The sequence below is a fragment of the Triturus cristatus genome, chromosome 5_1 (genome assembly GCF_964204655.1).
Source record: "Triturus cristatus chromosome 5_1, aTriCri1.1, whole genome shotgun sequence".
NCBI classification, from domain to species: Eukaryota; Metazoa; Chordata; class Amphibia; order Caudata; family Salamandridae; genus Triturus; species Triturus cristatus.
The window spans coordinates 491,837,398-491,861,331 of NC_140587.1; the positions used below are offsets into that span (position 1 = coordinate 491,837,398).

At 46.7% G+C, this 23,934-nt stretch overlaps 1 protein-coding gene across 1 annotated transcript in view; it reads right to left on the minus strand.

Moving 5' to 3' along the window:
• LOC146831111 (carbonic anhydrase 3-like) overlaps window positions 1–23,934 on the minus strand; it is a 265,313-nt gene that overhangs the window by 110,155 nt on the left and 131,224 nt on the right. Inside the window, exon 2 of the mRNA XM_085605341.1 lies at window positions 22,425–22,622. Within this exon, the coding sequence (XP_085461467.1) occupies window positions 22,425–22,622 (198 nt within the window). The remainder of the gene's footprint in view (window positions 1–22,424; window positions 22,623–23,934) is intronic.

The following is a 23,934-nucleotide window of genomic DNA, read 5'->3' on the forward strand; positions in this document are numbered from 1 at the left end:
CACTACCAGAACCACAAAATCATGATATTCCCGGACTACACTCGCGAGGTCCAAGAGCTGCGCCGCTCCTACACTGAAGTGAAACAAAAGCTGCGCTCCCTGGGACTCCAGTACCAGCTCCAGTTCCCGGCCCGCCTCCGTGTTGTCTTCCAGCATAAGACATTGTTCTTCGATACACCACGGGCGGCCTGGACCTGGTTGACAGAGGAGCACCCCCTGCAGCGCTCTGGGCGCGGATCACCTACGGGTATATGGGGGGGGCGGGGGAGGCCCCGGACATCGAAGACCCGTCGGCGGCATCGCACATTACCCCGGGAGCGCACAGCGGGGGAGGCGATCACCACGCGCTCTGGGGGACGGCCACGCCGGGGATCGAAAACCTCATCTGCCTCCTCGGCCGCACACGCCAGTCCCGTGGCAGACGGGCAGCGGGCCGTGTCACCCCGGCTCACCGGCCCTGCAACCCAACCGGCCGAGTTGGTGGACACTTCGGACCTCTCTCGCAGCCCTAACATTTGACTCTCTTTGTTTCTTTGGGGGGGGGGGGTGCCCGGGCGGGGGGTAGAATGCTCCGCTGTCAGTGTTGCTCTTGGCCAGGGCAGGTAAATCAGGCTTGACTTCAGTTGTATCAGGGGTCCACTAGCGCTCAAGCCCGAGCGTTTTAGCTTGGTGGTTCTTCCATTTGGTTCGGGCGACAGATGCTTCTGTTTTCGAAGTATAGGGTGGGGGGTAGGGGTTTGGGGTTGATTTGGGGTTGTTTCTTCCTCGTTGGGGAGATTTTGTTGGTGGGGGATGACTCCCTCTTATTTGTTGTGCCAAGGTATCATGTACTCTTTGACCTGCTCTCCTGCCCGATGTCCCGCTGTCCTTCCTCTCTAGGGGCACGCTCAGCCGCGCCTCCACTGGCCCCTTCTTCTGTCCTGGACTATGGCTGACCCACCTGTCCCTAGGGCCGCCATGCGCATATTATCCTGGAACGTCAATGGTCTTTTGGACCGTTTTAAACGCATGGCGGTCCTCAAATATGCACAACGTACAGAGATTGATGTGCTCCTCCTCCAGGAGACTCACCTGTTGGGCAATAACTGTCCCTTTCTTGGCCGCTATGGTTATGACAGGGTATGGCATTCAGGTTTTGCACGGGGATCCCGAGGGGTGGCCATTTTGCTTCGCAGGTCCTTCCCCTTTGTCCTGACCCAGGTGCATTTGGACCCCCAGGGCATGGTAGTGGTGGTATGTGGCACTCTGGAGGGGCGACCCCTTACCCTGATGTCCCTCTACGCGGCTCCACCCCTCCTGCCGTCGGCCCTCTCCCACACAGCGGGTCTCCTCCCGACGCTCCCGGCGGGTTCCCTCATTCTCGACGGGGACTTCAACGCTGTCTACTCGCCCCACCTGGACTCGACGGGTCCGGTATCCCTGGCCCGCGTCGCCCGCGCACAACAGCTCTCGTCCTGGGCTGAATCTCAGGGCCTCTGCGATGTTTGGAGGATCTGGCACCCGCAGGCTCGCCAATACACCCACACATCGGCGGCCCATCACTCCCATGCCCGGATCGACCTCATCTTCGTACCATCTACCGACTGCGCGGGGGTGCAGGATGTGCGCATTCTCCCGAGGGGCCTTTCGGACCACTCGCCAGTGCTCCTTGCTCTCGGCCCTCCTCCCCTCTCTGCCCGTCAGATGTGGCGTTTGAACGCCTGGTTCCTCCACGACAAGGCTTTTCGGAGGGTGGTCGGGGGCGCGATAGCCGATTATTACTCTCACAATGAGGGCTCTGTCCCCTCCCCTGCCGTCCTGTGGGAGGCCGGCAAGGCGACTGTTCGGGGTGCCGCTAAGGGGCATCTGCAACGGCAACGACGGGCTCAATCCCAGAAGCTCGCGGACTGCGAGGCTCAAGCCTTGGAACTGGAGCGCAATCTGGGGGACTTGGATGACGACACGCGGTCTCGTCGCTTGGCCTTCCTGCAGGAAGAGATTCGCTTATACTCCCTGGAGGCGGCAAAGATTCTGTGGCGCTCCTCGGTGGCCCGGGTATACGGATGGGGAGACAAAAACGGCACTCTTCTCCACCGGCTGGCTACTTACCCCCGGGTGGGTAGGATCATTCCAGCCATCGCGGACTCTGCGGGTGGCCTCCACACAGCCTCGGTGGCGATGGCCCAGGTGTTCGCTGACTATTATTCCAGGCTGTACCGTCCCCGGACGTCCACGCTCTCCCTAGAGGAGTTGCTGGGGACGAACGGGGCGACGCTCGAGCGGCTGCAGCCCGAGGTTTCCGAGACCTTCGATTCGCCTATCGAGCTGCAGGAGATTGAAGAGGCGATCGGCCGCCTGGCGCCTGGGAAGACCCCAGGGCCCGACGGGTTCCCCCAGGAATACTACTATCGTGAGACTCTGGCCCCGAGGCTTCGGGACCTCTTTGCGGACGTGGTGGAGACGGGCTTGTTCCAGCCCGAAACGGACACAGCAACCATAGTTGTCCTCCCCAAGACACAGCCCCCCTCACGGTCCTGCTCCGACTACCGGCCGATATCCCTTATCAACACCGAACTCAAAATCTATGCCACGGTCCTAGCGCAGCGGTTACGCCCATCTCTTGCCTCCCTGGTCCACCCGGATCAATGTGGATTTGTGCCGGATCGGGGGACCAGACACTGCCTGCGGCGCCTGCACCTCGCGATGGCGCACCGTGGCCGCCTTTCCCCCTATCTGGCCCTCCTGTTGGTCGACTTTGAAAAGGACTTCGACTCTGTGGGATGGGCGTACTTAGGTGACGTCCTGGAGCATATGGGTTTCGGTCCCCGGTTCCGTGCCATGGAAGCGGTCCTGTACGCGAGCCCGCGGGCCCGTGTGTTAGTCAATGGGGCTCTATCTCGCCCGTTTCCCATAGGCCGGGGGACGCGCCAGGGATGTCCGCTCTCGCCCCTCCTTTTCGCTCTGGCCATGGAACCCCTGGCGGTGTTGATTCGTTCAGATCCCGTTCTTCGCGGATGGGACTGGCCATGTCTGGCCCCCGATAAGACTGCCCTCTACGCAGACGACGTCCTCCTCTATCTTTCTGATCCAGCGACCTCGGGGCCCCAGGTCCGCCGGATTCTCCGTCGGTTTGGCCAAGCGTCGGGTCTTCATCTGAACCCTAAAAAATCCGTTCTAGTCCCGCTACACCCGTCACGGGACTGTTTCGACTGGCAATCGGATATTCCCCTCCGGAGACTCTCCTTTAAGTACCTGGGGATCTGGGTCACCCTCCTTCCGGAACTCTGCTGGGCCCTCAATGTGGCTCCTGTAGTCAACAAGACCAGATCAGATATGCTCCAGAGGCAGTCCCTCCCACTGAATCCGCTAGGGAGAGTCGCCCTATATAAGATGATGATCCCCCCCAAGTTTCTGTACATGCTACAAAACACTCCGTGCCCCTTTCCGCGCCCGTGGTTCCGGGACCTGGATAAGATGGTGACCAAATTCCTCCTGTAGGCCTCGGCTGGCCTTAGATCGCTGCAGGGTCCCCTCCTATGACGGCGGCATGAGCATGACTAACCTATACCTCTATTATCTGGCCACCCAGCTATTGGTGATCCATGACTGGTTCTCGGGTGGTTGGGGCGACCCGGCTTATCGACTCGAGGTGCAATGCCTCGGGTTCTCCCTTATCCACAACATGCTCTATGGAACAGCGATCCCCCTGTCGCTCCCCGGCGTCGTGCGGGCCCCCTTTCTCGCGTGGCGCGCAGCCTTGAGGCATACCAGATGGTCGGGGACATTCACGCAACTCACTCCGCTTTGGCAAGGGACATGGCTGCGGGAGGTGGTGGGACTAGCGGGCTTTCGGCAGTGGGATCTTCTCGGTATCTCCTGTCTGGGCGATATATGGCGTGGGAGCCACATGTGTTCCTTCCAGGAGCTCCAGGCCCGCTTCTCGCTGCAGCCTTCTCAATTTTACCGCTACCTTCAATTGCGCCATGCGGTCCGGGCCCACGTCCCTCTAGACTCCAGATTGCCTTCCCATAGCCCACCTGAGGCTCAGGTGATGTTAGGGTATCTGGGGAAGGGGGGTATATCCCGCATTTATAAATCCCTGATTAACAATACCCCGGTAGACTGGAGCGGGCTAAAACAGCGATGGGAGGCCTGGGTGGGACCCCTGGATGACGCGGACTGGAGGGACGCCCTTATGGCCCCTCGGTCGCTTACCTCCTCCGCTAGGCTGCGGCTCATCCAACTCTATTACCTCCACACTGCTTATCTGACCCCGGACCGCCTATATCGTGCGGGCCTCCGCGTGGATGCCTCCTGCGCTCGCTGTGGGGTAGCTCCGGCGGACTTCTTCCATATGGTGTGGTCTTGTTCCCGCCTGGAGGACTATTGGGCAGCGATTGAAGCCGAACTAGCGGAGGTCCTGGGATGGGAGGTTCCCCATGAGCCTAGAATGGCCCTGCTGGGGATCACGGACGGGATAGATGGGTCCCGTAACGAGAAGTATTTCCTCACTACTGCCCTTATGGTGGCTAAGAGGGATATAGCGGCCGTGTGGTCACAGCCAGACCCGCCCAGACGGGCTACCTGGAGTAGAGGGGTGGATTGGTGCGTGGCCCAGGAGCGGTCGTTATACGCTGCACGGGGCTGCCCCAAAAAATTCCGCAAGATATGGGGGAAATGGCTGGGGGGCCTGTTTTGAAGGGTGGGGGTGCCAAGGGTGGGGACGGGGGATGGGGGAGGAAGGGGGGTCTTTACATTCGCTTGTTGATGCTTCCCTGATTGAAGTTACTGATGCCATGTTTAACGCCCTGCTGTATGTCATTCTTGATATTGTCCTTTATGCTGCAAAACACAATAAAAATTTGTTTATCAAAAAAAAAAAAACAAAAAAAAAACATTTTTGGGGGCTTTGGGGGTCCTTGTGGGACCCCCTGAGCAGGCCTAGGGGGTAGGGTGTTTCTACCCTGCCCCCTTGTCGCGTTTTGCGCCTTTTTTTCGGTTTTCTTGTGCCTCGGTTCTACCGAGGCACAAGATGGCTGCCATCACTTCCTGATTCAGAGTGTTGGCAGCCAATTAGCATTCAGCTCGTGCTCGGGAGGGTTCGGGGAGGGTGCGTGAATCCTCCGAGGCCATAGATATATATGTACTTTTAACTCTAATTTTCTCAGGAACTACTGAACGGATTTACACCATTTAAGCAAAAGGCACGAGTCTGATCTGAGGACTACCTCTTTGCCAAATTTGGTGTAATTCCGTTCAGCAGTTCGGGCTGTAGCTGCATCAACAGGTCCTATGGGAAAATGCATGGGGAAAACGCGTTTTGGGACTCCCCTTTTTTCTTGGCCCCCGCTTGATGAATCACCGTGAAATTTTCAGGATAGGAGCGGACTGGGGCTGGCCAAAAGTTTGGAAAATTTCGTGAAGATTCGTCAATCGGCGCCAACGTTATTCCAAATAGAATGTTGCGGATTTCCTATGGAAAACAGGTCCTAACTATATCTACCTACTGGCGACCGCCAGTAGGTAATATATATATATATATATTCACTGAAAAAACATAGGTTTCGGGCACGTTATAGTTAGGAATTAGCATTTAAAAAAACCTTAGAAATTTACTGAAAAAACCATAGGTTTCAGGGGCGTTATAGTTAGCTGGACTTTTCACTCGTACAAAACCAATGAAATTCCCCCGTTATAGTTAGTTCAGCTAACTATAACTCGCGCACCCGCAATGCACTGCTGATGATGTCACAAATTACATCACTCATGACATGGTCAGTGACATCACTCATGACATCACTGATGGCATCTCAAATGACATCACTGATGACATCACTGATGACATCATCCAGTGAATGTGTGTTTTTCTGAAAATTACATATGTTTTATATATGTATATCTCAAGGTCGATGGAAGAATAAATGGGTATATAAGTGTCTAAATGGATGATTTGATTTTGAAAAATTGATTGTATAACTGACTGATTAAGTGTATCTTAGTGAATACATGGCTTAGTGAGTAATGTTTAAATATGTAAATATCTGTGTCAGTCTCTGACTTTGTGTATAAGTGGCTGCATGGGTTGGTGAGTAGCTACATGAGTGTCTATATAGGTTATTAGTTGTTTTTTTGAGTATCAGTATGAGTGTCTGAGTGTCTGTATGGTTCGGTGGGGGTATTACGTAGTGCATAGGTGCATGAATGAGTGACTCACTGTTTGTATGTGTTGAAGACAGCGTGTGTGCAGGACTATATGGGTGGATGAGTGTGTCCATGGGTGTGTTAGTGAGTGAATGACTGTCTCAAAAGTGTCTTTATGAGTAACTACATATGTTTTAAACTAGTATATGTGACTATTGGTGTATATAAGTGAGTATATGTGAGAGTGAGAGATTGAAAGAGTTCCTGTATGAATAAGTATGTGTTTCTATAAGTAATTGTTTAAAAGACTAAGTATGTGCAAGTTTCTGTAGAAGTAAGTGTGGTGGTGTGTATATAACTGTATATGCAAGTAAATGGATGTTTGATTCTTTATTAGCATGAGTGACTATGTGTGTGAGTAACTCAATGGATGAGTGGCGTTGTGTAACATGATGTATAGGTGTATGAGTACATATGATGAGTGAGTACATGTATGAGTGACTATATAGGACTGTTGGTGAATGAATGGATGTGTATGTGGATCTTAGAATTACTGAATAGGTTGTTGTAACTGGTATTGGTATGTCCATTGTTTTGAAAATTTTTGTTTCTATTTTTGAATGTGTGTATCAAAGGTTATATTAGGGGGAGCGGAGGTCTGCCACTCTATCACAAGGATGATGTCATCAGTGATGTCATCAGTGATGTCATTTGAGAGGTCATCAGTGATGTCATGAGTAATGTCACTGACCATGTCATGAGTGATGTAATATGTGACGTCATCAGCAGTGCATTGCGGGCGCGCGAGTTATAGTTAGCTGAACTAACTATAACGGGGGAATTTCAATGGTTTTGTACGACTGAAAAGTCCAGCTAACTATAACGCCCCTGAAACCTATGGTTTTTTCAGTAAATGTCTAAGGTTTTTTGTAATGCTAATTCCTAACTATAACGTGCCTGAAACCTATGGTTTTTTCAGTGAATTTCAAAGGTTTTTTAAATGCTAATTTCTAACTATGCCTACAGAGGTAGGACATGTGAAGAAAGAAGAAAAAACGCACAGAAAGAAAAAAAAGAAATGCAGAAAGAAGCAACAGAAGTCCTCAAAGACGAAGAAGGATAACGTGCAGAAAGAACAAACAGAAGAGCAGAAAGAAGCCTTGTTGCAAAATCCTCCTGTACCCTCAACTTTTTCAGACGGATACTGGTGGTAACTGAGTCTGACTAACGAGTCCTAGAGCCAGTGCTATGTTAAAAGATACTCAGAATACAGTGAAAACACATACATACACTAGGGAACACTATGCGTTGGGGTCCCCCTGCGATTAGGAGTACCTCCTCTATAAGCCCCTAGTATATAATAGGGCAGGGGATTAAAAGTACCTCTTAAAACGTGCCACAGGGCTTGTTTGCACACGTTAACTCAGGCCCCGTCCCCTCCCTTCACCACTGTGTAAACATGCCCTGTGGCCGTTTTTAGTTGGGAGATTAAGTTCATTCGAATCCTGAGGGTCCCTAGGGTCCAACTAGCCCACTAGGTACCTCCAGTAAGCGCCACAGAGCTGCATTGCAGAGAGGTGTAAAAAGTGGCACGGCCTGGACCACCTCTCTGCAACGCAGCTCAGTGGCGCTTACTGGAAGCACCTGGTGGGCTAGTTGGCCCCCAGGGTCCCTCAGGATTGAAAGAATTATTTCCCCAACTTAAAACGCACCACAGGGCGTGTTTGCACACGTTACCTCAGGGCACGTCCCCTCCCTTTACCACTGTGTAAACACGCCCTGTGGCCGTTCTAAGTTGAGAGATTAAGTCCCCTTTAATCCTAAGGGCCCCTAGGGTCAAACTAGCCCACTAGGTACCTCCAGTAAGCGCCACAGAGCTGCGTTGCATAGAGGTGTAAAAAGGGGCGTGGCCTCAGAACACCTGTCTGCAACGCAGCTCCCTGGCGCATACTGGAGATGCCTGTTGGGCTAGTTGGCCCTCAGGGACACTCAGTATTGAAGGGGAATTAATTCCCCAACTTACAACTGGCCAGGGGGCGCGTTTGCAGAGTGCTGCAAGGAGGGGGCGTGGCCTCCGGCGCGATGCCGGTCTTTTATTTAATACATTTTTTTAAGCAGGAGGGCTGTGTGGCCCCCCTTCTTTTTCTAATTTATTGGCCCTGGGGACCCGATCCCCCAGGGCCTGCACTCTCATTTTTTTCGTTGAAAAAAATAAATTTGGCCCTACCAAGGCCTTAATCGGCCCCGGAGACCCGCAACCCACGGGTCATGGCCTTTTCTTTTTTTTTAAATTCTTTAGGAGGGGGGCTGCTTTGCCCACCTCCTCAGGCCACTTATGGCCCCGGGGACCCCATTCCCCGGGGCCGGCCTTTGTTTTTTATAATTTAAAAAAAAAGTTATATTTATAGAAACACCTAGGACATGCTGGACAAACCGTAAGTACCTATCACCATGACGATTTGCGTGATATTCATTAAAAGGCGACTATGCATACAATGAATCCACGTGGAATGTATTTACACCCCTAGTGAAGCTCTGACGTGTCTGACGCCCTAACGTGCCTAATCTTGGCACCCCCGCCGGTGGGTACCCTCCAAGTAGACACCCTTGTTGCTTATTTATACAAACATGGGTAACTATTGACGGGCACATTTAATACACACGCACACCAAGCCATTCAAAGGGGATTCGGCATAAATGCGACCAAACTATGCAAGAAACCCCCCTCACGGTTAATAAAACACACATCCACCGCCGGATGTGTAATACTTTTTATTTTACTCTCTGGAAAGGAGACGAACCTCACTTGAGAGTCACAGCGTGCTCCTGGCTGAGCCCAATGCTGTGTTACACCCACCAGTGCCGGCCGAGTGCCACACACCTCTGTGTTATATTCCACCAGCTAGTCGTATGCTATGACACTCTCTAGCCCATGTGCACTATAACACCACCCCATGAATATGTCATGCCACACTTGCCTTCGCACGGGTTATATTGCCCCATCTAACGTGCCTTCCTCGATGCCTATGTTATAACACACAGCGCTATGCCATACATATTACAATCTGGGATCCATATCTTTGTCACAGTGCATATGCAACGTTACACTCCCCAGCACATATTTTATATTACAACTTTAGAGACTAGTTAGGTTACACAACAATGCCCTGTGCGTATTACACTCCAAGGCGCATATCGCATAGCACGCGCTAGTGCCTGTGCTATCTCGCGCTCTCCAATGAATCTGTCATTACGCACAATGTATTGCATATTATATTTCACGCCCTGGTTCATCTTATATCACACTTTTTGGTGCATAGCTTATACCATATACTATATCTAGTTTTCATTTTCAATCGTGCTCTCAGGACTATGTTCTATATAACACTGCGTCCACCTACCCTTTTCACGGGCATTACATTTTGCGATGCGGGGTGGAGGGTCAGGGGGTGTTTCTGCCAAGTGAGCCCGGAGTCACTGTCACAAACGTCCTCTTCTTCCTGAATAAAAGTGAGATTATGCTGCATACTTTTTCATATTTTAAGTAGTTCGCACAGACACACATTTTAAAAACAATAAAGTTCCTAATACCCACCTTCTCTGAACAGTTAGCTTGCTGCCCCATCCACCTCCTCCATATCCTCTGTTGTCTGTATCCATGGACTAGCCTCCTCCCTCCTGCTATGCATGGTCTTATGTGCTGCCACTGCCCTCATTTAGCATGATGTACCAGTCCACTCCTCCTGCCCTCCATTGCCCAATTCTATGGCCCATTATTGACCTCATGCTTAGCCTCTGTGCTTAGCTTGCTGCCCCTATTCTCCTTCCCCCTGCCCTCCGATGTCTTTGTGCATGCCCCTGCTCCATCCTTTTTGCCCACCATGTTCCATGGACCTGCCACTCCTATCTACTCTGTTGAGCTGCCACTCCCCTCCCACCTGCCTAGCATTGTCAGATGACTGTAACCTGTCCCTGCCACCTCCACCCTGCCTGTCCACATGCCATGCCCCTATACCCTTCCTCCTGTCCTCCATGGTCCATTTTACTGCGACACCCTTCTGCCCTCCCTGGTCTGTTGTGCTGCAACTGTTCCTCCTGCCTGCCCCGCGCGGTCTGTTGTGAGGCCCCTTCCCCTGAACTCTCTTGTCTGTGCCCAGGTCCTGACCCTCCCTTCTATCCTCCATGGTCCTTTGTGCATGCCCCTGCACCCTCCTTCTTGCCCATCATAGCCATTGTGCTGCCACTAACCCTCCCGCTTGTCATGCATGGTCTTCTGTGCTGCCATGGCCCCTCCCACCTTCGCTGTGTGGTCAGCTAGCTGCCCCTGACCCCCTCCCATGTTCCCTCCATGGTCTGTGGGTATGCCTTCATAGTCTCATTGTTGCTCTCCATGGTGTGTCTTGTTTCTAGTGCCCATCCTGCCTGACCTCCATGGTCATCTTGCTGCTCCTGCCCTGCCCCCTTGCCCTCTGTTTCCATGTGCAGACCCCTATTCCCTCCATCCTGGCTTGTCTGTTCCATTGTAATGCCCCTGATCCGTCCCTCCTGCAACTTTATGGTCTGTTATGCTGCAGCTTTCTCTCCTGTCTGTCCATTATGGTCAGCTAGCTACCATTGCCTCTTTCCCCTCTGTTCTCTGTTGTCCATGTGCATGGTCCTGTCCCCTCTCTATTGCTTTCTATGGATTGTTGTGCTGCACTCCCGTCCCGCATGCCCTGTGTGGTGTATTGTGCTGCTGCAAACCCTGATGCCTGCCCTGTAGGATCAGTTTGGTGTACCTCTCCATGTCGCTCCTGTCCTCTGTTATCCGAGTCCATGTCCCTACCCCAATTCCTCCTGCCTACCATGATCCAATGTACCATACTTGCGAACATTTTGAACTTGGTAAGAGGGAGATTTTGGAAAAGAACTGGGGTATTGATTTTCCCCTTTGAGTTACATTGAAAAAGAGGAGATTGTAGACAGGAGACACATCAAATAAAGCCCATTTGAGCTTAAAAACATTGGACGTTTCCTGACTGAAACGGGTCTGTTGGCATGCATGGTTGTACTACCACTGCCTCTTCCTTCTGCCCACAATGGTCTATTATATTGTCATAGCCTCTCTTGCCAGTCCTGTATTGTTGGTTTCTTGCCCCTGCCCCCCTTTCCACTGCCCTCCATAGTCTGTTGTGCTGCCACTGCCCTTCCTGCCTGCCCAGTGTGGTCAAATTGTTGCCTCTGCACTCTCCTACCTGCCTTCAATTTTCAGAGACCGTGCCCCTGGTCTCTGCCTCTCAACAGTATCCCAATGAACAACTAGATTGCTAACATTCTAGATTTATTACAAAAGTGTGGAACGGCTGACGTCATCTTGATGTAATCAAAACTGTAATATCTAGAGCATTTCCTTTAGAAATTACATATATTATTTGCATCAAAATTATGGTTAGTGCTCTAAAAAACTAAAATGAGGACATATTTTCTGAGTTTTCAAATAGCGACAAAGAACTTTTAAATTATTTGTAATCTTTATGGTTTTTTTATCCAGTTGACCACTTGATTAAATGTTGCACCTAGGGGAGAGGATGTGGTGTTACTTCCAGAGCTGCATACTTTGCAACTGGGGATCCAGGTTGGAGTTTCTGCTTCAGCTCAACATTCTGTGATTCTGGTCAAATCACTTAATCTCCCCATGTCTACAACCAAAATGAATTTGATGTTGTGTGATGTAACCAATGCTCATGTAAAGCACTCCAATACCTGACAAGTCTGCACTATATAAAACTGCAAATACACAAAAAATAAGTGTTTTGCACACTTCTGTCATTGGGCTACATGTGGGCTACATCTGGGTGATATTTGTGCTGCATTTGGGCTCTTTTGTCTCTGGTGGCCATCTTGGGAGATTTATTTGTTATGAAGTTCTCTAATTTCCTCATTTACTGCAGTCTCTTCAGTAGGAAATGATTTCAGTTTTTAGGTCTCGGCTAGCGATGGCTGCGCTTGCGCAGTCTCGCTCGCGAGAGATAATGACTTGGGAGAAGAGGGGCTTGAACCCGCCCCTCTTCTCCCCTGTTCTCCATTGGCTGGCCTAGTAAATGCTGGCCAGCCATTGGAGAAGAGGTCCCGTCACTCCAATCCTGCCCCGTCCTTTTCGGATCGGGGGGCGTGTTTTTTGCGAAAAGTCTCAGGGAGGAGACAACAGCAAAACACGCCCCTGAATCCGAAAACGACGCTGTGTTTCTCCGAGGCAGTTCTTCTCTGCCTCGGAGAAAGGCGGTGGTGTCTTCCGGTGCCCTCGGCTTGTTGTCTATTTTGCAAGTCGGTTCTGGCCTGTGCACTTTGAAAATGTCACCTAAACCAACTTTAGAATGTTGTGAAGTAGTCCTTCGGCACATTACAATCTTGTTGTGTTGTCGATTTTGTAAGATTCGATTACGTCGCACATAGAATCGTCCGGAACCGACAATCACCTACATACAGCTCAAGGGGGTTTCCTTTTCACGCTCTTGTCAAGGGCTGGGAGGAGCCATATGAACTTGCACGGGTGTTTCGGTTTCATTTCTCATCCCGAGTAAAGGAAAGAGAAGCGGGCGACAGAAGGCGGAACAGACCTCAAACGGGGCTGAAAATGGAAGAAGAAACACAGTTTTGCGGTAACTGGTAAGACTATTTGTTGCATAGCTTTGTGTTTTTAATTAGATCTCAAGAAATTGGGGCAGCAATGCAATTCGCAAACATAAGACAACAACTCGGGGAATCTATGCTTCTTAGAAAGTGTCATGGTGAGGCTCTTAGAAGGTTTAATTGTATTGTTTGTTAGTTTATTTATATAGCGCAGTTTATCACCCGTGGGGTATCCAGGCGCTGTCCATGGGTACGGGAGATCAAGTGATTTGCTTAGTATGGCAGGCTGTTGCGCCGACGCCGAGACTCGAGCTCGGATCTGCAGCTCCCAGTCGGCAGCTGTGGCCGCTGAGCCACAATCTCTCCCCAATTGTGACCCTGGGCGGAGCTTCCTTTCGTGCAGCAGGTGCAGTGGCACCTGGGCCCAGTGTACTCAGGGGCCCAATGAACCCTGATTATTCCTGTATTTTATCATTCATACAACAGCCAGGGGGCGTTTTCTTCCGTGCCCTAGGGCCCGTGACACACTGGCTTCGCTACTGTTTGGCACTTTGTCCAGTTATTGCCACTGGCGGTATTTATTGCCACTAGTGCGACTGACTTCGGAGTCTGCTGACAGCTGCCTAGCACTCGAACGGCGCATTTCTACATTTCCTGTAGGAATGAGAGACAGGGGACTTTGACACATCTGCAGTTTGCATTTCTGATAAAGCTAGTCATGCTGTTGCGGAACTTTCTTCCCGGAGCCTGGTTTCTCAGTAAGTGCATGAAATGAAATAATAGAGGTGCAGGTTGTCTGTCTGTCCCAGGGTAAGTACTTGGTTCTGAGACGTACCTCTGGTGAGAAGTGCAGGTACTCTCCCTCTCATAAAGAAGTACAGGGGATCAGTACCTGCCTTTTTAAAGCACTGTTTCAGGATGAGTGGCATTCTACCATCAAATGTGACACCTCGAATTACACTTTCTTGAGAGTAAAACCAAGCAATGAAGGCCATGTGCAGAGGTAAAGTATTGCAGATTTGTGAACACTCACAAACTGTCCCGGCATGAATTCCTTGGTAACACTCGAGGCTGGTGATGAAGGTGCTGGTAGGCTCTTTTTTTGAAGTTGGGAGCAGCGGCAGCTCCTCCTCAATGGCGGAAGAGCGTTGCCCCACTGCCTGGCTTAGAGCCAGCAATTGAAAAGTAAGACTATGTTCTAGCATCGTTTTATTTTTCATTTCCCGGCTATTTGCCAGCTTGTGCAGAGCGGGGTATGGGAGGAGGAATGCTATGGGCACTCCCTAAGTGCGCATATGTGTTTGGCTGAGACCAAACACACATGCGCATTTAGGTTTTCTTCAGCCTGGCTGCATTGAACAGCCGAGCTGGAGAAACACCCACAGACTCCCTATCCTCAGGCCAATCCCTTGCTGTTCTCATCGCATGAGAGCAGCACAGGGATTGGATGGAGTCTGTCATAGGGGTTGCTGGGACCAGGAAAGGACAGGAGGTGCGACGTGAGGCGGCCAGCGGCTTCAGGTAAGTTATTTTTTCAATATATATTATTACTAACACCCCCCTCCTGCGTGCTCCCCCTCCCACGTTCCGTTGCTTCACCCACCACCCTTTGTTTGTACCATCAAAGCATGTACAAATTATACTGTTGGCCATCAGGGTTGGAATTGTGGGACCTATTTACAAGCCCCTTGCAATGCCTGTGCATCACATTTTATGTGTTGAAAAGTGAAGCACCAGCGGCGCAAGAGGTTTGTAATTAAGCCCCTGTGTATGCTCAGTTTCCACTTCTTGGCTCATAACTCATACCAGTGAAATTGTTTTTTTTTTGGGGAGAATTTGATGAAACCTGCCTTGCTTTGTTACTGTTTAGTATGCGTGCCCTTAAAGGTCAGTGTAAATCGGTACTACTTTAGTAGCAGTTGCAGCATACAATACTCCCATCAGACATGAATTGGTGAAGCCGAAGAATGGAGATTGCGTGTTGCCTACATGAAGCTTCACAAAGACCCTCCCCTTCAGTCAAAAATGGGTAAGCCAATTTCATGTTGTGACCTGTGAAAAGAAGCATCAAGATCAAGCCAATTTAGCAAAAATGTCAAGTTTTGAAGAGTATTTCAATGTTACACTTCTCTCATTGCAACTTTGACAGTTCTCTAGTAATTTTAAAGCATCATATTAGTAAACAGCAAATGTCAATTGGTGTGCTTGGAACGATTGTATTTACAGGTAGAGGGATAAGCCCATGTGAATGACCTTGACCATGAGTATGTGACAGAATCATTTGTTTGCCTGCTTTCCAGTGATTCCTGCTAGATCCACGTGGTTTGGGGATCTGGTAATTTATACTTAACTTAAATCACAAGCAACATGTTCACCTCCCGGCCTAGCTCATTGCCTGGGGGAACAGGACAGCGCTTTTTTAGTTTTCGCCTGCAAAGCAATCTCTTGTAAAAAAAAAAGAAATCTTAAAAGGGGCTTAGAACCCATCCAATACTTACCTGAACTTACCATTGGTTCATTCCAATGTCGCTCTAATTTACACGATTCTTATTAGTCAGCACATCATCACTTCCTGTTCTGCTTGCCTGTCCATGCAATGTGATGGATCTTGGCCCAAGTACAGCCTCCGTTTACTGGCCACTTGCTAGTGGTCAGTATGCTCCCACTGCCTACACATCTTGAAGGTACTTTTTTAAAATTTGCTATTGAGCACTCCGTACAAGTGCATCTCTTCTCCCTGGCACTCTTCCCATATCATTCCTGCTATAAACACTTGTTTACTCTAACCTCTTCTTAACCCTGCACCCTCAGCAGCACTATCGGTTGTCTTCCCACCCTCCTCCCATGTTGATTGCGTACCTTCCCTCCTACAGTGTCCTCTTCTAACCATATTCATTTTCTCAGCAACCCGACTAAAGGGACTGCTGCCTGCCATGATTAACGAAACGGTAGTGTGCGCAAGCATCCCAACCCCCTTCACTATTACAGCTGAGTGTGCAAGTCACAAGAGTGTTGGTCTCACTTAGTGACGGGCACTTTACCGGAGCATTTTCGCCTCCATCTGTGCTTTGTACCGTACCCCTGAGAGATCCCTTCAAAATTATACTCGCCGGTAGCCCAATACTTTATTCTGAAACTTTATACGGGCTATTAAAAAGGATTGGGGCTTTAAGAGCCATCAAATGTGAAATTTAATAAATTGTGTAAATGGACTCTTCGCCCACTTTAGAGTTGTAAGCCATTGGGTAGATTGCCCCATATAATATTTGAAGTAAATTTGGTCAAACGATTCTAAGCCTTCTTACTTGTCTGTGTGCTCATATCTCAATTTTTTCTAAAAACTTTTACTGACTGATGAAGACAGCGACTACCTCTGTCAGTTTAGCATGTATATTGTTTCGCTCCTTCATGGTGTGGGGTAGCATTTCTGCCTTACTCCTTAATTTATTTCTGAAAGAGTTTACGTGTCTGTATTTTAAAGGAGCCCCTCAGAAAAGGGGGGTTGCCTTGCCAGGGTTCAGTCTCTGCCGCTCTGCCCTTCAGATGTGTGAGGTGAGTGTTATGTCGCTGAGACATCGCCCCCCCACATTACCAGAATCCTAAGAACTAGTGGATCTTATAACCTCGAGGCATTTGTAATAAAGGGCCTCTGGGAACTCTTCTACCCTGGGAAGGGAAAGCTGACGATCTCTTTTTCATTCCCTGGCACGTTTGGTACTCCTTGTAGTTTTGTACTGTTATCTCTTTGACTTAGGCCAAGACTACAATTCCCAGAATGCATGCGGCTAAATCACCTCGGGACTCTAGAGGAGTTGTGTTTATTGACTAAACTGCTGATTTTGGCACCTGGGTTCTAATCAGGCTTTTAGTCAATCTGGGTAAATTAGATCCACCCGCCCACCGCACCCCCTCGCCTGAAACCTATATATGCAATCTTTTTCATATTATTAGGTATTTTTATATATGTAATGCGAGCTCACATTTTTCGGCCTGGTTGTCTTTGGGAGGGGTTGTATAGCACCCAGGAAAGAAACAGGAGAGCTCCTGTCAACAAAAAAACAAACTAAGACTCGATTAACGGAGATGATTTGCATATTCATGACTGTCAAAGAATTGGAATGGCATGGTAGGCAAAAAAACAATGTATTTAGGCCCAGATCTCTGTATTCCAGGTGAATGTTTGGCATTCAGCATTCGGTCCATCAATTGTTCTTTTTGCAGCAGTCAACATGAGTGAGCCTGAAGGGTGAGAAGGGGCGATTTTCACAGGGCGTGGTGTATGACAGGGGAATGGAAACCAAGGGCTCTCATTCCAGCACCCCAGGGCTGCACCGCAGAAGTGCTGCACGAAGGGCTGCATCAGACTGTTGCGCAGCTGTAAGGTAGCTGTTGACACAGCAGAGTGTGGAAAATGAAAGGCCTGTTTGATGTACAGCTCTGATGCCCTGTGAAAGAGGGCTCCGCCAGGCCCAATCACACCAAGACAGCTCTTCCGTGCATTCAGTGGCATGCCGCAAAATGGCGGTGCCCCCTGCAACATGAGATGAGAGGCCCCTGAGCCTCCACTATCTCAGAGATATCCAATGCCCTTGTCCTAACAAGCATTTACAATGCAACGGTCTCGGCATTGTTAAAGTTAGAGCTATTGGCATTGCTCATTTGTTTATGTTTTTGTTTTTAAAACATGTAAAGAAACGGCATTGTTAGTTACAATGTCAATAGCTTAATCAGTGTGTGTGTAGGTGGCTCTGTGTGTGGGCGCAAATGCAATAGGTCTCGCATTTGAGAGTGATTAAGCTATTGACATTGTAAATAACAATGCCGTTTCTTTAAATGTTTTAAAAACAAAAACAAAAATAATGTCATGAGCAATGCCAATAGCTCTAACTTTACCAATGCCGAGACCATTGCATTGTAAATGCTTGTTTACTTTGATTCCATCAAGAAGGTATTCAGATATGTCACATATTTGCCATAAATTCTGAATGTTAGCACTCTAGATGCTCATTAGATCACTGTAGTAAAGCTACTGCTCACCACGGAAGTCTGCTGCTGGTATTAAAAGTGCATGTTTCAGTCTGCATATCAGAATTTTTTAATGAAATAGAAGAGGATTTGAGAAGTCACTCAAAATGTGCCCTAATTTTTCTTTCTTCAGCACTAATTTCTATGGCAAAATGAACCCCCTCATTGTGTTCCTTTTTAAATTAAATGTTTTAAGTGTTACCAGTTTATTCCAATCAAGATGGCTTCAGGTATGCCATACTTTTGGCATAAGTAAGACAGTAAGCGCTCTAGTTGTTCTTAAGAACACTCTGGGACATTCTGTCATTGGGCTATACTTGGGCTACATCTGGGTGATATTTGGGCTACATTTTGGCTCTTTTGTCTCTGGTGGCCATCTTGGGAGATTTATTTGTTATGAAGTTTTCTAATTTCCTCATTTACTGCAGTCTCCTCAGTAGGATATACTTCCAGTTTTTTATTTTGGTTCCATCAAGAAGGCATTCAGATGTGTCATACATTTGCCATCAATTCTGAATGTTAGCACTCTACTTGCTCATTAGATCACTGTAGTAAAGTTACTGCTCACCAGGTAAGTCTGCTGCTGGTATTGAAAGTGCATATTTCTGTCTGCATGTCACAATTTTTTTATAAAATAGAAGAGGATTTGAGAAGTCAAAATGTGCCCTAATTTTTCTTTCTGCAGCACTAATCATAATTTCTATGGCAAAATGAACCCCCTCATTTTGTTCCTTTGTAAATTAAATGTTTTAAGTGTTACCACTTTATTCCAATCAAGATGGCTTCAGGTGTGCCATCCTTTGTCATAAGTAAGACTGTTAGCGCTCTAGTTGTTCGTTAGAACACTCTGGGACATTCTGTAATTGGGCTATACTTGGGCTACATCTGGGTGATATTTGGGCTACATTTGGGCTCTTTTGTCTCTGGTGGCCATTTTGGGAGACTTAGTTGTTATGAAGTTTCCTAATTTCCTCATTTACTACAGTCTCCTCAGTAGGAAATACTTTCAGTTTTTTACTTTGATTCAATCAAGAAGGCATTCAGATGTGTCACACATTTGCCATAAATTCAGAATGTGAGCACTCTAGTTGCTTATTAGATCACTGTAGTAAAGCTACTGCTCACCAGGGAAGTTTGCTGCTGGTATTGAAAGTGCATGTTTCAGTCTGCATGTCAGAATTTTTTCATGAAATAGAAGAGGATTTGAGAAGTCACTCAAAATGTGCCCTAATTTTTCTTTCTGCAGCACTAATCATACTTTCTATGGCAAAATGAACCGCCTCATTTTGTTCCTTTTTAAATTAAATGTTTCAAGAGTTACCACTTTATTCCAATCAAGATGGCTTCAGGTGTGCAATACGTTTGTCATAAGTAGGACTGTTAGCGCTCTAGTTGTTCTTTAGAACACTCTGGGAAGCTGCAGTAGAACACAAAGGAATCAACTGACAGTCTCTGTCCTTGTTGGATGTACATGTTTTACTGAGAATGTCAGACTTCATTCTCACATGACTGAGAAAGATAATGTGAATTTACAGAAAATATGCTCTCAGTTTAGCTTATAGATCACCTTCCAAACCTCTGTGGGAAAAGCATGAGAAAATAGTTTTCTCTCAAACATGATTCATGATATCACAGCAGAAGGCTTTTTCACATGGTAAAATCACCTTAGAACACACCACAATTCCTAAAAGGAGTATGGTACCATCAATAAATGATTTATAATGTAACTAAAGTCTTAAAACCTTCTATTAACTGCAAAGCTTTTTAATGAGGTGCTATAATGTATATTGGTCACAAAATGGCTGCCAACACTTCTTGGATGAAGTACTGACAGCCAATCAGATCTCACGATGAGATGTGTGGTAAGGCTCCGCCCAGATATAGCTATCTTTTTAACTCTAATTTTCTCAGGAACTACTGAACGGATCTACACCATTTAAGCAAAAGGCACGAGTCTGAACTGAGGACTACCTCTTTGCCAAATTTGGTGTAATTCCGTTCAGCAGTTCTGGCTGTAGCTGCGTCAACAGGTCCTAAGGGAAAATGCATGGGGAAAACGTGTTTTGGGACCCCCCTTTTTCCTCAGCCCCCGCTTGACGAATCACCGTGAAATTTTCAGGATAGGAGCGGACCAGAGCTGGCCAAAAGTTTCGAAAATTTCGAGAAGATTCATCAATCGGCGCCAACGTTATTCCAAATAGAATATTGCGGATTTCCTATGGAAAATAGGTCCTAACTATAACTAACTACTGGCGACTGCCAGTAGGTAGTATATATATATATATATATATATATATATATATATATATATATATATATATATATATATATGATTAATGGGCAGACTCTCTTCGCCAGGTAATAATTTTTATTTGGAGATTAAAGAGTAGGTCAAGTGAGACTGGCAACACTATGTTAATGTCAACGCAATTGTTTTTGGACGGGTTCTTTATTAATGCATTTTCGCTTACCAAGAGGTAATGGTCTGTTTTTTTGTAACATGATGGATTTCTTTTAATAAATCCCAAAATGGTATTAGTACCGCCAGTTTGCATATAATAGAAATTCTTCAATACTATAATGTGGAAGGATTGACGATGAATTGCGATATCAGAAACATTGTTTTTGAGATGTCTGCCGATTACTCTTTGGTTGTATACACTTTTGACATAGGGTTTCCCCTTTCTATGTTTATAAAGTCTATTTCCTATGTTTATAAAGTATGATGATTTTTTCTTTTTTAGGGGACGTGCACGTGTTTTAAACAATCACAGTGAACAAGATGGAAAGATGAAACACATCTGTCTTAAGGGTGTCTAAATAATAAATTGAATCTTAAATCACCCAGAGTGCCCGTTGCCCTTGCCGGTTTGGCTGAAAAGAATTGTTTTGTGAGTCCATCCTCACGTAGGAAGGCACCCGCTTCGAGTGCATCTGCAGCGACCATGTGCAACATAACAAACAGTATTAAATATTAGTGTAATATATTTAATTTACATTATCTTAAAATTATATAATAAAATATTTAACAATTGCTACTTCAAATTCAATTTATATTTAAAAATCTATATTTTTCTCTATTCTTTGACAATATTCGTGTCAGATATTTTCCGAATATTTTTGTACTACCATTATAAGTATAGGATCACAATATTATGGTAAACAATATATTTTTTCAGATATTCTTGCCAACGATATTCCTTGCCATGATATTGGACCTAATTACAAATTGCCGTTGTGGTCTTGGGACAGGCCAACCTCCAGTCGGCAGTCCCAACACTGTGATTACAATGCGACTGCACATGGTGCAGTTGCATACTCCCATTTGTCTATGGGAGCTTGTGCTGCGGGCGTAGCACAAGCTCCCATAGACAAATGGGAGAATCTTTTCATCCCTGCACCGCGTGGCAGGCACCCACACATTGCAGGGATTGAGAGGGGGGCACCATAGGTGCCCCCTAAGCCCCCAATCAGAGGCCGCAGGGTGAAGGGGGTCCTGCTAGGGGACCCCAATGTCACTTTCCGACAGGCTTTCCATGTCGGAAAGCCCAACATGGAAAGCCTGTCAGAAAATGACATCATATTCCCTACGACAGAAACGCCGTCCATAGGGATTGGGGCAGGCCTCCAACTGGCAGACGGGCTCCTTGAGCCTGTTGGAATCCAGCCGGAATGACCGTCCGGTTTCACTTTCGACTGCCTGCATTGTAATGCGGCTGTCGAAACTGAAACCACAATGAGACTCGGAAAGCCTCTGGCCTGCAGTCGTAGGCTTTTCTACTCTCATCATAATTTGGCCCATTGTGCCAATGATCTGAACTGAAGTAATATGGTGAGGCCCATTGGCAGCAAATATTTGAGATCTTTCCCTGTGGGGGCGGTGTATAAGCACATGCAGCAGCGTTGAAAAGCAAGTATGCAATCCTAGTTTATGGTCTCCGGTAAATGTATAAAAATGTGATGGTCTCAATCTTCCACCCCATCTAGGAGGTCCATTGCACCAAATTCTTGCCTACTTGGAATTTAAGGGGCTTGGTTCTTTTTAGGGAGGCTTGCTCAGTAGCTTATCTTGGCCCAATACCCATTAGTTAAAACAATATTTGGATTATTGAACACCACAGGTCAAATTCTGGTTAGTCTTTAATTTAATCTAAAGAGATAATCAATCGAAATAAAAGCATAATTTTAAATCCTGCTTCAAAGCAAATTACACCCACCTGATTCAATTATGGGTAAGGTTTACGAAGCAATTAATTCACCATAAAGTGAAGTGTACTATCTCTGGATACAATATCTGTAAGAGTCTTTGGGCGAGCTAGGAGTGCAAAAGGAATGGTCTCTAGACTACCCATAACAATTGCATAAAAGTTCCCCTAATGAAAAATGGTGAAGTTGAGCTTTGAACAGTACTTTTAGGTGTTTGACACAATTACAGCGATTTTCGTCCCTCAGTGTAACATTTTGGTGGTTTTGCTACTCTCTACCTACTTCTCTTCTTTGTCTCAAACTCATTTCATTTTTGGAATGTTGAACACAGCCCATCCTCAGTTATTGAAATGGAATGTTTAGGTGGTTTGGACTATTCCCAAACTAGCTTGCTTTTTTAAACTCACCACTGCCCCATGAGTTGTGCGACAGATCAAAGATGTGATATAGAATTGGAAAGTAACCTGATTTGTCTGTTGAATCGTCAAACAGCACCCTGCAGGTGGTCCCTATGTTCCACATGGTGAGTGAGGATCCGGAGTCATAGGAGGCAATCCAAGGCTTCAGCGAAGCATCATGCTTGATGTATCTGGTGTGAAGTTCAATGGGAGACTGGCAGTCTCCTTTGGCCTTCGGGAAAAACTCGTCCCAAATATCTGGTCCTACAAATAGAACACAAAATACTGTTCAGTAAAGTTAAAATCTTTATGAGGCTTAAGCCATAAAAGGCATAAAATACACAAAATGTAAAATATGACAAGATTATTAGAAAAGTTACAGAACATTTTAACAGTCATCAGAGATGAAAACCATCAAATTTAAATGAAACCAGGTAAAAGGGTACTATGATCCATTGTATGCTTTGACCACTACAAGGGTATTGTTTAATGAAAAGATTTTTTTTAAAACAAATAAATAAAAAAACAGGTAAAGGGAATAAGATCATATAAGAAACTCTTCATATTATTAACTTATTAAAATTTACAACTGCATGACAGTTGTCTATTGTGCAAAGTTGCTGTAGGAATGCCAATACTTTCTGATGCTGTGTCTGGTTTGACCTGCACAAGAAAGGGACCAGGAAGGAGCACAAAGGTGCTGTATATAATGGACAAAACAATATAAATTGACTTGTGCTTTATTTCAGTATATTATTACAGTGGCACGGAGTGTTACGAAGTCATATAACATTTTCAAACTAGTCACAAGGGGTGAAAACCATGGAATTCATATGAAAAACAGAGAAATGGAAAAAGGTCACATGTGCAACTCTTCATGTCAATAAAGGACGAATGTAGGGCTCCCGTCTAGGCCACAATATATTTCCATGCTGCAATTTAGATATTTAAGGATTGTTCTACAGTGCCAACTTTCTGGCCTGAAGCCAAATTGTGTGTCAGACAGTATCTTATTTTCTTCAACCCAAGCTCTCGGCCAGGAATCTTTACAATGGAATCTAGCAAGGAGATTGGTCTGTAACTTGAGGGAAACGTTGTATCTCCTTTTTAGGCGAGACTAGGCAGCGTGCATGCGCTCTGTGCAAGACATGCTGTAATCTTCTCTTGGGGCTTAAACCACGCCCATCGATTCCATTTGGTTCTTTATTGTGCCAGTAAGAAATACTGGGGCCGATTCACAGAACTAACTTAAGACAAAATCCTAAACTTACTACTTTTGGTATTCACAGAAGTTAGGATTTTGCCTTAAGTTTGTCTTAAGACAAACTTAAGACAGACTTAAGACAGACTTAAGACAAACTTAAGACAAACTTAAGACAGACTTAAGACAGACTTAAGACAAACTTAAGTCTGTCTTAAGTCTGTCTTAAGTCTGTCTGAAGTCTGTCTTAAGTCTGTCTTAAGTTTGTCTTAAGACAAACTTAAGACAAAATCCTAACTTCTGTGAATACCAAAAGTAGTAAGTTTAGGATTTTGTCTTAAGTTAGTTCTGTGAATCGGGCCCGTTGGCTTTTTA